A 14,172-nucleotide genomic window follows, 5' to 3' on the forward strand; every position below is an offset into this window, starting at 1 on the left:
TAATCAATGCAGCACTGGGCTCCGCAGAAACACAGGCTTGGCCCTGGCTCTGTGTTGGAGTGGACGCTTTCAGTGTTGCATGTCTCCTGGATGTAGAGTTAAGCCTCAGCTGGAGAGAGTAGAGTCCCACCGGAGTCGAGATAGTCTATTTTTGTTCTGCTTCCCTGACAACTCATTAACCCTCTGTCCGGTCTGTGCTCGGTGTGATTTAGACCCCATTATGCAGACAGAAGTTCAATTAAAAGGCTCTTCAGAGATAAGGCTGATTCTCCGTCCTGTCATTGTTGAAGACAAGTGTTAAAGCAAATGTGAAGACAGAAACATGGGAGTAGCCTTTCAGCCTCTGTCTTTAAACTACAAAATAAAGTGGGTGCTGATCTTTTTGGAATTATTCTTTCAGAGATCTGGCGTGATAAAAATGGCATACAGCAAGTTGTTCATTAACTATGCAAGCAATCAAGGTCACCTAAAGTTCCTTTTGTTTTTGCAGCTCATGGCCTGTAGGTGGCAATAAAGTTATGTCAAGCGTTTAGACTTTCTTAACAGACTAAAAGAGATACTGTAAGCCAGCCAGTGGTACAGTTTGTTCAATTTGCCGTGAAAAATGGGAGCTGCAGCACAGAGCTGTTATCTGAGCAGCAGCCACTCTGTGTTTTAGCTCTGAGTCGTGCATTTCATTTTTCAGCTTGGGATTACATTGATCTAAGCTGTGCCGCCCCGGATGAAGTCGGGGTCAGCGTACTTTAATAAGAAACTGTTTGCAATATTTGGTCTTTATTACAATATAAGAAGATTCTTATTTACATAATTATGAAGAATGTTGCGCGCATACTGTGTTGATTATAAGCAATGATATTATTATTTTACCTGACAGCTGAGACACACATACGCTGACGGCGACATCATACAAGCAGGAACAAGTGCACAATGTACACACACATCCTCCCACTGCATCTCGGTGTTTGAAAGACAGTACCATCTGTACTCATGTTTTCACACTAATGCTCGCTGCCTTTTCAAGCCTCAGCGAGAAGAAATAAATGGCTGCTTAATACCACCACATAAGCGTAATGAATCAGAGCTTCACTCCTCATGACAGGATACAGTGACGAGCTACCTGCACCATCTGCCGATTGTCAGTTAGACAAAGAGCTTTCGTCAGTACAGTATGCTTTAGATGTGCCTTGTTAGGTAGTGGTTATCTCAGTGAGAAGCCCCAATCCCAAAGGTGTTAGTCTTGTCCTAACCACTGAACTATAATAGATCACACGCTGTTCCTCTCCTTTACTTTATTTCTGAAATAGCACTTGGTGTTTAGCTTTTCTTTTTATGGGTTACCATTTCTTGTCGGTGCTCTGAGTCAAGGGGGAAAAAAACACTGAGCCTGTTTCCAAATAGCACTCTTTTTTTTTTTTTTTCATATTCTTATCTGTCACCCCACAAAAAAATGCAGCAACAATGTTGAAAAGAGTGTGGTCACATGTGCATCCACCTCATCCTCTTTTTGATTTCTGTGTTATTTTCTGGCAACTTTGTATCAACTATTTCTTAAAAGGAGGCTCTACAGGCATCTTACAGTGCCTCTAAATAATTTTTAAGTCGCATTAATGCCTTTTAAAATATATACATGAAATTTATATAGTTTTGAACTAGATTTGCAATATAAACTACACACTAACATTGGCAAGATAAATTGTGTCTGTTCATCCAAAACTGATTGATTTTGGAGCGTGTCCACAGTGCATTTACAGTATTGCTCTAACCCTCCTCACCCCTTTACAGCAGGCTACATAATCCTTTAAACCATGTAAGTGACTGTCAGTCTAGTGACTTTTTAAGTGCTGAAATAATTGGAGATAAAGCCAAGTTAAATTTGTAACAGTTCTTATAATGGTTAATCACTGGGCGGTATTTTAGGGAGTGGGTAACACGCTCAGTGTTACAAGATTTATTCTCACTCATTCTTCAGTTTATAACACATGAATATGTAGACCAAAAACCTGTGCTTAGACTTCAAGGTTTGACTGCTATATCCTTACTTATTCTGGCATAGCCATTAGCTTATGATGTTTAATGTTAGGGAATCGTTTTAAATTTTGGGTGTGTGTTCAGTTTTGCGACTGTATGACTCTTTTCCACTTATACCACTGTTAGACTACATTTTAACTGTTAGTATTATGCCATAATTGTTACTTGTGGGTGCACTAGGTGTGCTCTTCACTCACATGTTCGCACTAAAAAAACAATGAATGGTCCAAAGCGGTTTTTGTGCCATGCAAACCCTTCCCCCAAACATGAGTGTGGAAATCCTGCTGCTTTCTATAAATGTGCCAGCCTCCAGTTCAGTAGCTGTCCCAGCATAACATATCCTTTTTCTTTTTTTTTTTTCCCCCTGTGATGTGGATTGTATTCCCAAAGTCCCCTTTTGCTGTTGAAGACTGTGTAATGCTTCTCAAGCTGAAATGGGCTACAATTATCACAATCTTTATGGGCTGAGTATACATTTCCACTAAAGCGTGACTTGGCTTTCCCCTTACCCTCGCTCTCCCAGTCATTACAAAGTCCTCACTAATAAAACATAACCCTTCCAGTGAGGAACTGGTTTCATCTCCTCTCCCAGGCCCTATTTTGGCTTGTGATAACACAGGCAAGAGCGTGCTTGGCTTTTTGCACATTAAAGCTGATGGTGGTGGTGATATTGGCGGAGGTGGTGGTGCTGGTGGTGGGAGGGGCGGCACTGATCTGCCATCTTTTATGTCAGTTGGTGCCTCAGAGGAGAGTGATGTCTTCACCAGATGTTCTCTTCTATTTTTATTAGCATATAAAAACCTGTAAACCCTTCCCAATGCTTTTGGCCCGCTGCCGTTTTGGCTTGTACTACCTCTCTGATAGGATTATTTTATAGTTCCATTTAGCCATGCAATTGAGATATCACAGGCTATGTTTCTTTATCCTTTTTACCTTAGCCACACAGGTGGAATGTGCATCATAAGTGCCATTATGGATGTTAATTGCACATTCACACAGAAGCTCCCTGAGGCTGTAGTGAATCGGTCAGCTTTAATGTACAGAAGATGAAAGGGATGGAGCAATTAGAGCTATGTGGTTAATGTCAATGCATAGTCAGGAGTAAGTGTAAGTCCTACTGAGCAGAATGGTTTTCTTTTGCTGTATATACAGGATGGATGTGACCTCATGATGTCACCAGTTGGTTTGCATAGTCCTCTTTTGAATCCTAAAGCTGAGTTTTTTTGGCAGTCACCGTCTTGGGTGCGTTTTTGTTTGTTTGGTTTTTTTTGTTTTTAACTGGATATGAAAAACAAGCAGTAGGTCTGACTGAGAAACCAAGGACACTGCACACTCACAGGGTAACTACTTGCCAATCTCAAGGTAGCCATGCTTATTCTCCATTTATCTTCTAATCAATTATACTCTAATTCAGGACCTGATGGAGATCATTTTCTGTTAGATATCATGTCAAAGAGCATTAACATGTGGCTGAGACTATTAACTCATCAGCAAAGTGTTTATTGAGGTTTGAATTCAAGAAGTTGGGTCATTCTGTCATAGCTTTTTATGGAATTGAACTTGATTTTTCAACCAAAGGAGTCTTCCCCTTTAACAGCAGATTGGCATCACTTTTTAGACCTAGAGCCTCTAGCCATTTATATACCATCTATACCTGCACAGCATATGCAGTCTAACTGCAATTAGTGTGCAGAGTTTGTATAATGGTAGGGCAGCCTTCATTAGCTTGACCAATTATCTTACAATCAATTTAATAACAGATCGAATTCCTGTTTGGTTGATCTAAAATGTAACGCTTCCCCTTTTGCCTTCATTGATGTCTGATTTCTGGACCCTCTGCCCGCAGGTGTTTTTGGTGACAGTATGGTACTGGGAGTTTTATATGCTGCCCCTCTCCTTTGTTCTGCTCATCTCGTGGAACTACCTGCAGATCCAATCTGGACGGGTCAGCCAGGATGTGGTGAGTTGAGAGCAGCTTTGTCAGCCTTATCCATCTTCTCCTCTTTCTGCCAAATGACCTGCTGGCTCTTATTCACGCTTCTTATTTCTTTATTTTGTAGAAAAACAGCCTCTTAAGCCACATTTTGTTCTCATAATTAAAGGCTGGTATGTTTCCATAGCAACCCGTCGCACATGGCTACATAATACATAATAATAAAATAACACATAATACATAAGCATTGAAAACTCACTGAATAGACTAATGTAACAGACCATTATAGCCTAAGCTAATTTACAGCGCTTGTCCTTTACTAACGCAGTTTTCTTTTTTCCCGTTCCTCCTCTAGTTTTTGTCCTCGGCTTCACTGTAATTGGCCTGCTGCCCTGTTCTTGTTGTGACTGGTCAGATTAGAAAAAAAGTTTTTATCTCTTACAATGTCACAAGGTCACAATGCTCCCTGCTTTTTTTTCCCCCCAATGTAACACTCTGAAGAAGTATTGAATGTGAAACACAAGGTCTGTTTAGAGAATGCATTAATGGTGGTTCAACACAGAATACATGGTAGCAAATTTTATACACCAAGCTCTGCTCACACAACAATACACATTCAGTTAATGTGTTGACTATTTTGTTCCCAATTAATTAACTTTTCAGGTGATCTGTGTAAGAAAATTGTAAAACATTATTATTATTATTATTATTATTTTTAATTTGACTAGAGCATATGCAATCATACATAAGTCAAATGATCGGTTGATTATCAAAATAAGTAACAATTTAGAACATTAAAAATAGTGGGCAAATGTTTTGCAGAAAACATTATTGGCTCTATATATGTAAGTATACAGTGTATATGTCCTCAAAGAACCAGATCTGCATGTTGATCAGATCATGCACACAGATTCATTTGTCACAAGGAAGCATAGGGTAAAGATTTATAGAATTTACTTTGGAAATCAATGCAACGCCCTCTGCAACTGATTTAAAGTTTTTATTCCTAACTATGAAACAATAAAAGTTAAAGTTTGGTCAATAAACAAGAAAACATTCAAAAACTCATCATATACAAACTCTGAGCATATTTGGGTTTAACTATATCTGATATCATGTCCATTTCAAACCACACAAATTTGACAAATTTATCATGTGAAATAACCTACATGGATTTTTTTTAAGTGCAGCATCCTGTTACAGATCAGAACAAATGATCAATGTTGGAGTAAAGATTTTTTTTTTTTTTTTTTTTTGCCATGTTGTGGGCAGCAGAAGCAAGGTTTAGACATAACACTGATATATAGCAAGAAGCGTTTTTTCTTGAGTTGGAAAAATGTGCATGTTTATGCTCATTGTAGCCTGAAAATAGCCAGGCAACTGCTGGGGGTTTGACTTCTTAATGCTGCACTAGCTAGATGCTCATTTTAGGTAGTAGGCTAAGATGAGATGATCGGGGTGCGAAACCAAAACAGTAAAGATAAGAGCGGAGAAACAAAAACAATGAGCTGAATCATGCTAAAACACACAGCACCGCTAAGTGGGGTCATTCTAAGTGGGCTTGACCTGTTGAGCTATTTCTCTCGCATACAAGCAATTGTGATCCGGTGCTGATGGAAAGGTATTAATTAGCTATTAGTTCCTGAAAAGTCCACTGTGTCCTGTGTTGGTCAGATTTTCTGCAAAGTGTTTCAGGAGACTGATCTCAGCGTCATCTCACAGTCCCAGTGAGACGAGCTTTATTAAGTCTGATAATGAAATTCTCATAATTTCACCTCTCCGTTGCAATTGTTTCTTTCAGACCAACTTGGATTTGGCGGATGAGGATGAAGACGATGAGAAGGTATGCGCCTCTGCCAGGTGTTTGCTGACTTTTGTATGCTGCTCAATAAAAAAAGAATTTAGCTTCATTTTGTTCATGTTGACAAAAGGTATCTCCCTCTGATCTATGGGTCTGTGTTGCTAAGCTTTTTATTCAGTACTAAATCTTCTGATGCATTTTGATTCCTGTCAAGCACCAGTTGTATTTTTTTGTAAACTTGTGCTTACCAAAAGACATTTGAGCTTAATGAAGACCTCACCAACCCGTTTCCACTTGTCAAAACACATTCATATGCAAATAGAGGGGTGGGGAAAAGGGTTCTGCTGCATTTGGAAAGTCCCTCAGCTTAACACACCATATAATACCATCAATATGGAACTAATGACGGCACTTAGACATGCTTTTTCAGAGCTCATTTTGAAAGTTTATCTTGAAAGTGTTAAAATGCTTTCAGGCAATGAAATATTTCTTCAGGGTGACAGGAGTTTATTGTGGACATTTTGAATGGCCGGCATTGGCCTGATTTAAAGTGGTTCTCATACTGGTTCCAGTGGGAATGTGACCCTTAAATGGCTGAAGTGGTTTAGTGCAGTGATGGATACTTCACTGAGGTGAAGCGAGATTTGCTTCACATGTGGTTTTTCACATTGAGTCACTGTGCATCTGGAATATCCTTTTGCCCTGTCCCCCAATAACTAACGCTGCCCCCCCACCATCCACACATACTGCAGATCCTCTCTTTGGACCTATAACCCTTTTTTAGTCTCAACGCATTTGATGTGGACATGTGGCCATGTCTCTGTCTGAAGTCTGGCGCTCACTCCAGAGATCTTCGAGAGGATCTGGCCTCCTCTGTTTACTTAAAAGTCATTTTTCCTCCTGGGATCTGGAGCAGCCTGAGAACGATACTCTGTCTCTTTCATAATGCGATGTCCAGTCCTTTCACATCTTAACTTGCTTTTTTTTCTCCTTCTTTTTTTGTTTTTGCATTCACATTTTGCAGACACTCTTCATCAGAGTTGAATGAGTGTGTTTACGGGTTTGGTTTCCTGGTATTGATCAAAGCTGCGGTTTTGGAAATGTTGTAGCTATCAGTCTGTGCAAACAAAGCTGAACAGGCAGGGTTAGTTTATACTCGAGCCTGCAAATTCCCACAGAAGTTTTGTTGTTTAATCTACTTTCAAGTGTCCATACTTTATTTCAAATGTGTAATAAATAATACTGAAGTCCAGTACAAACTCTATATACAAGAGATTATTTTATTCAGCCTTTATTTTTAATTTATTATTATTATATTTAGAAGGGAGAGCAAAAAGTGGTGGATATTGCACCATAACATTTACTAAGTAACTCTCTTAGCAAAAACCAAAGCTTGTTTGGTGCTGATTGCAAGCATTAAGAGTAATTTAATGAGCTGCACGTCTGTCAGTCTGTCACAAGCTATTACTGCAGGAATATTGTCAACCGGTGCAAAACCTTTAATTAGAACCATGAAGACACGGTCCTTCATTTTTAATTAGCACTTAAAACAACACAGTTTACACTATTACTGTTCATTACCTTTTTTAAATTCACATCTTTGAGCTTTATTCTTTTTGCTAAAAATATTTTTGCTCCAAATAAAATTGGCCATATTAGGCAAAAACTGAAGATGCTTTGTATTTATCTTTTTTTTTGTTGTTGTTGTTGTTGTTTTTGAGGGTTTTTGCAGTTTTTTCATGACCACTGTGTTGCCTTTGAGTGTTTTCCAAAGCAGATTTTTCTTTGTCTTTTTTTTTTCTTGCTGCTTTAGGAGTCCGAGAGGAAAGGGCTCATAGAGAAAATCCACATGGTCCAAGACATCATCCTCACCGTTCAAAACCTTCTCGACGGGATCGCTTGTTTAGGGGAGAGGATTAAAAAGTAAGAGATAACAATGTATTGTAATTTCAGAGCTGTATCCATTTGATTTTTCCAATTCAAGAATCAGACATGTTTATGACTGACTTTAATTTTGTCATTTTCCTGAAATGTGTTAATAATTATGCATCATTTATTTTTGTTGTTCTATGTTTTAATATTGCTCTAATAAGTACTGTACTTTGTTTATTTTCACTGAATTAATGCAGAAAGAAAATCCTTCCTTGACTCTGACTGATGTTTTCTTATTTGTCAGCATGTTCAACTGGACCATGCCGTTCCTGTCAGCCTTGGCTTTGTTGGTGTTCATCACTGCAGCAATTATCACATACTTCATCCCTATACGCTACATAGTTTTAATATGGGGTGAGTTGTAGATGTGGTAATTATTTCATTTCTTTTGTGTTCATTGTTTTGTGTTGATGACAAAAATCTTTTTCCACTATTGTAAGTGTTTGTCGTAGAAAAAAGCCCCTCCTCTACTTTTATTTTTATCTCTTTTGTTTGAATCTTTCTATTATCCAGCAGCTATGTAAGGCCGAAGGAGTATTTGCTCCATATGTTTCCGGCTGTGTCTTTTTAACATTTGCAACTTATTATGTTAGTGATGTTGACTATGATGTATATCCTATTGTTAAGACTTTTACTGGATAAATTTATTGGCTGAATGACTGGAGTGTAAAGTGGTGTAAGTCTTCCAGCTATAAAAAGTGACAATAACACAACAAAAAAGGCACATACTGGGGATACTCAAAGCAATATTTCTTGGACAGCATGAGTCTCCCCTGCAAGTATTTGTTTGTATGGAAACAAAGAGCACAGCCACAGGAGACTAGTGTTAATGATATGTTGGTGTGAACTTTTGTTTTAGGTATCAATAAATTCACCAAGAAATTACGGAACCCGTACAGCATTGACAACAATGAAGTGCTTGATTTCCTGTCGAGGGTGCCTTCAGATGTGCAGAAGGTAAGCTCCGCTGGATCAGCCGGCCAGGAAGCCCAAAATCCCAGAGCCAGCTAGCTTTGCATCTTACTACAACAACTCCCAGGCATTCTTTACTCTTGTCTGTATAATTAGCTCCATCTGTATAATTATGTAGCCCTGTATAATTTTGGTTGTGTTTTGGTCCCGATACATCCCTGGTGGAGGTCTGCTGCTTAGCAGCTTTGTAACGCAGGCTGTTCCCAGGCTGAGACGGGAGACGCTGCTGCTGCTGCTGCTGCTGCTGGTGTCTCCTGTTCGTACTTACCAACACTTCAGCTTCAAAAGCTGTCGTGAGTGTTATGGGGTCCTACTGAATCTTACATTCAGTAAGATTCAAAATGGTTACCTTGCACCTATAAGCTATATAAACATTGTTTTTTAAGTGAGTACTATTCACAAGTTTCTTTTTCATTCCTCCTCTTGCACATGATCTCTGTGCTGACCTCTCCTCTCTTTCTTCGCACTCTCCTTTCTGTCTTCTCTCTTTTTACCCGCCGTCGTCTCTGCTCCTCACAGTCCCTGTCTCTCTAAGCTGTTTGACCCCGTTTGTCTCTTCTCCTTCTACAATGCCCTTGGGCCACTGGGTTGCGTAACGGTGACTTTCCAGTATCTCTGTTTTGTTGTTGTTGTGTATGAACGATGACTATGGGTCTCCCTCTCAGTGCTGGTAGTGACAGAACTTTCTTCTTCTCATTTGCAAAAAAATATTACAAGTGAAGAAAACACATTTTAATTTTACTTAATGATGAAAGTATCCTAAACTTTTAAACTAATCTTTTTTTGACCACTGTGTACAAAATAATATACCGTTCCATTATCAGAATATCAAAGTACGCACCCTGTAATGAACCTTAAGAACTCGCTGCTTTTCACTTCATAAATGGGAAGAATTTAAACTGCTTGCTTCTGTTGAGTGATGTCTGTTGTTGTCTAAGGTACTTTTGTTTGATATTTTAAATTTATAAAATGTGATGATTTCCAGGTTCAGTACAGTGAGCTGAGAGGGAGCAGGAAGAAGAAAGTCTTGTAGAATGCACTGTGGATGGAAGACTGTATGAATACTGGACCCGATGCTGCTGTGTGTGGGATTCCCACCTAAAAACACTTTCAGGAGGATGGAGGAACTGTCTGAGCGCTGCGGTCTCTCACTTGGAGTTGGTTTCAGGTTGTTCAGCCGGCACGAATCCTCATTCACTGCCTCATTCAACCAGCACCTAAACAGCTTTCAGCCAAAGATGTCCTTACTGAGGACTTTTCACAGATTACTTTAAATATTTACTAATGTCTGTGCATTCTATGTACAGTTTACTCTTAAAGATTGATAATTAGAAGCTGCTTTAATTTATATTCTTCGCCTCGGGCTGTGCCATCTGGAACTCAACTGTAATATTGGTTTGTAATATGATTATACATGTTTGTCCTGTACATATTTTAATTTACGTAACATACTTACAATCTTTTATGCAATTTAAGAGAAATAATCTTTACAGTAAATTTCGAATTAAACATGTTACTTAAAAAAGGTATATTTTTCTGGAAGTGCAAGGTCTCTGGTTTTAAATGTTAGTGATGATTTACAGGCGCAATTATTTTAACTTGCACCTTTTTATATGTTTATATAAATGGATAATGTAAAGTTGGCCACAAATTATGCATCATATTCCTTTATCTTTAAGCATAGATAAAGTGATATGCTCATAAAATGGTGACTAATTTTATTTTTGCATGATATATGGGCCTATTTTTACATGCAAGGATATGTGCCTACATTAAGTTTTTAGATTGCTTTCATACATTCTATACAGAGGACTGTACTCTGTTGTTTTTACTCTTTGCTTGTTAGTGGGGTGGGGCCACTTCTGTACACACTTTATTTATTATTGGCAATCACTGAAGAAGACTTTGTGTCCTTCATTTCTAACAGCAATAAATCTGCACACAAACACTTGGCGGTATGTTATCTGCCTCTACTCTCTCAGCTCTGTGCTGCATCTCTTTGAATTCATCTGCAAGCATCATCTATCCTCTCCCTGCTCCCTTGCTGCAGGATTGTGGGCGTCTAACAGCACCGTTTCAGAGCCCCCTCTCTTCATTAGGCTTTCATGAAGCAAGGCAAAGCCGTGCGAGACCTCACCGGCGCCCGGGCTCCCCGCTGCGTTGATGGCCCTTGGGCGTCGCCACAAGCAGGAGGACCTGCCTGACCTCTCAGCTGCTGTGACGAGATGCCTGCAGCCAGCATCCTATCAAGCACAGCAGCCAGACAATCCTCTGGTACTGGGCTGCACACGGCTCAGGAGGTGGATTTTAAAACCAGCCACAAGCAACAACAGCCTCACTAATTTAAGGATTGGAGAATTGGAATAGTTAAGATGTTGCTGTTCCGAGTAATACCCTGGGTTTTATGGCTTTTAAGTCAGAGCGCGTGGGCTCTCAGTTAGCTGCCTCTTAAATGAGAAATGAGGAAAATTAGAGGAAACCTGGTTTCAAGTAATACAAGAACAATGTTTTTGTATACATTTTTTTACAAATCTATTTGAGGATTGACCTCATTAGATATCGCATTTGAGTATAATTGAGTCTTGTTAACATTGTATTGTTTTATTAACTTCCTGTTGACAAATAGCTGCTCAATGCGATATGCATATAATACCCTGGACGGTGCTACACAATATATGCAATAATTTGATGATTTGTCCAACTGTCTGAGGACAGAAGGTGTGGAGACTGTGGCAGGTGATGACCTGCATATCTCTTCATCTAGTTATAATGTTGATTTGGGTATTCAATATTAATAACCTGCTGTCAAGGACACTGGAAGGACATTTCAATTTGACACTTATAGGCTCAGCATGAATATGTATAGGCAGCGAAAGGCTTCAGAATTACCAAGTAAAATCATGGTTCACACGTGGAGACTAATGTGACGTGGCACCTGCATTATGATGAACCACATATACTGTGGCCAGTAGGTCTCGAAAGACTTGTCATAACTCAATATCGGACCAGAGAACATTCAGCTGTGCCTGTGTTTGGATGTGTGCAGAGAGGCGCGCTGCATGTGAAGCTGTGGATGTGCAATATTATCCTTAACAGTTTTTATTAAGTCATTAATAACTAAATTCAGTATGAACTCTGTGTGCATGTGTGTGTGTGTGTGTGTGTGTGAGTGTGAGTGTGTGTAGGTGGGAAACGATCTAATGGGCACTTAAATGATTCCCATCACTGCACAAGACCGTTTGCTTAGCAGGAAGCTGTTTGCACCTTCACTCACAGCAAGCTCGACTGCTTGGCTTGTGTCTCAATTCCTATGTCAAGTCATATGACATTTTATTTTAACTTCTGGCTGCCTGTCAAAACTTTAGTAATATGTATGACTATGTTTGTTTTTTGTTTGTTTGTTTTTTTTAAGTATGTTGAACATGTTTACCTCTGCGCAGAGATCTTATTGGTTCCAATAAAAACACAGCTCAGATCAATGCATGTAGTCAGCTACTTGTAAAATAGTGTGATCACATCTGTTCATTTTTTCAGCTGTGTCTTCCTGTTTCCAAATATTACCTCTCATCACAAGAGATGTATAATTATCACAAAATTGTTCTGATGATGAGAATAATTATCGTTACCATCATTGCTGTTGACCTCTTCTCAGCAACTGTTAATCAGCTAATATGTTTTGATAAAGTAGGCTGGCTGGGAATCAGATCAGCACGTTGAAACTTATCAATTTCAGTTGGATAACAGTCTCCAGACAGTGTGTCACATTGTCAAAGAAAACAAAGCACCATCTTGGGATTTTGTAGTTTCAAGGGATTTTTAGACACTTTGTTAACGTAAAAATGTTTCTTTTTTTTAAAGCCTGGTATATTTCCCATTTATTTGGCTATTATTATTATTATTATTATTATTATTATTATTATTATTATTTATTTATTTATTTATTTATTTATTTTTATTTTTTTTTTTCTTGGAAGTATTTGGCTATTATTATTAATATGGCTCTAAATTGATAGTTTGCACCTATGCTCTAGAAATGTCTCTTTACCGCTGTCATCGAATATGACATTTGGTCAAAAGTTATAAAAGTCTTATAAAAAGCAAGCACAAAAAGACCAGGGACTTGCATTTATCTAATACACCAAAGAGCTCTGTCAGGGGAACCTCGCCAACTGACCCACAAACGCATTCATTCACACTCAGCCGTTGCTCCAGAATACGCCTGATGTAGGTCTGCTATATTGCATCACTAAAGTGCTTTGATTCCATTAATTGAGGCAATTTTTGGAAGTAGTGGCACTCTGCCTTCTAACATACCTGATATATTTATCACACTACATGCCTAATGTGCCAAAGTTCAACTGAATCATGCCTCATCCCACCTCCTTGAGAGGGCCAGGTCATGGGATGCTTAACCAGACCCTGGCAAAGTACACTGTGATCACAATTGTCAAACAAACTGGTCTTTGTGAGGTTAAAAAAACAACCCTTCTGGCAGTACCATGAGTTGCAACTTGAGGCTGACTTCTAAAGCAAGTCTTCCAAACCTCGAGTTAGTTATAGAGCTTTTCTACTGTGTTTGTTGAGATGGTGCCTTTTGAAGCATGTCTTGTAAAATTTGTAATGTAATTAGGGGTACGTTTCGTATCATTTCAGTGTTTTATTTTTTTCAATATACCGCCAGTATTGTAAAAATCTATTAATTTCCAAGTTTAAGCTCAATTATTTTAACTGTAATAGACAAAAGTCGTGTCATAGAAGACATGAATGGAAGGCTACACAATGCTTTACAGTGTTACTCCAAGTAAAATTGAAGTTTTCATATTCTGAGAACCAAGGAAAAGAGAATCTTCCCCTTGAACTTTTTTGTGATTTACTTCCTCTTTGGAGCTAAAAGAGGCCACCCGAACACATGATTATTATTATTGAGATATCAGTGGAAAGCTTAGGATGTCCTCTATTTAGTAGCTCAAATAAGTTAAAAGATATTGACCAAAAACCAATGTCTATTACAGAGGACAGAAATGAATAGGCTAGTTCTCAGGAGGGTCTACACTCATGGGACACTTTATCAGCTACAACTTACCAATACTGTGCTGGAACCAATTTTACCTTCAGAACTGCCTTAATTCTTTGTGGCACAGATTCAACAAGGTGCTGGAAGCATTCCTGAGATTTTGGTATGATAGCATCACACAGTCAGCTGTATGTCCATGATGTGAAGCTTACTCTCGACCGCACCCCAAAGTTGCTCCATTGGACTGAGATCTGATGACTGTGGAGGACATTTGGGTGCAATGAATTTATTGGCATGTTCAAGAAACCAGTTTGTGAAGATCTTAGCTTTGTGACGTTATATCCTATTTGTAACAAGTTATCCTGCTGGAAGCTGTCATCAGAAAATGGGTACACTGTGGTCATAAAGGAGTGGGCATGGTCAGCAACACTACTTGAACTTCAGCAGATCATCTTGACCATGTCTACACTGCATTGCTGCCATATATTTGGG

At 38.9% G+C, this 14,172-nt stretch overlaps 1 protein-coding gene across 3 annotated transcripts in view; it reads left to right on the top strand.

Moving 5' to 3' along the window:
* Positions 1-10,618, top strand: part of mctp2b (multiple C2 domains, transmembrane 2b) — a 43,345-nt gene extending 32,727 nt beyond the window's left edge. For all 3 annotated transcript variants that reach the window (XM_085295787.1, XM_085295612.1, XM_085295699.1), the window contains 6 exons: positions 3,875-3,988; positions 5,763-5,804; positions 7,576-7,685; positions 7,939-8,048; positions 8,554-8,651; positions 9,652-10,618. In XM_085295787.1, coding sequence (XP_085151913.1) covers positions 3,875-3,988; positions 5,763-5,804; positions 7,576-7,685; positions 7,939-8,048; positions 8,554-8,651; positions 9,652-9,699 — 522 coding nt within the window. In that variant the 3' untranslated portion in view covers positions 9,700-10,618. The remainder of the gene's footprint in view (positions 1-3,874; positions 3,989-5,762; positions 5,805-7,575; positions 7,686-7,938; positions 8,049-8,553; positions 8,652-9,651) is intronic.
* The last annotated feature ends 3,554 nt before the right edge of the window (positions 10,619-14,172 follow it).

This window comes from Mchenga conophoros, linkage group LG1, assembly GCF_057382185.1.
Source record: "Mchenga conophoros isolate Kocher_MC1m ecotype Shallow Benthic linkage group LG1, M_conophoros_male_GT1.1, whole genome shotgun sequence".
Lineage (NCBI taxonomy): Eukaryota > Metazoa > Chordata > Actinopteri > Cichliformes > Cichlidae > Mchenga > Mchenga conophoros.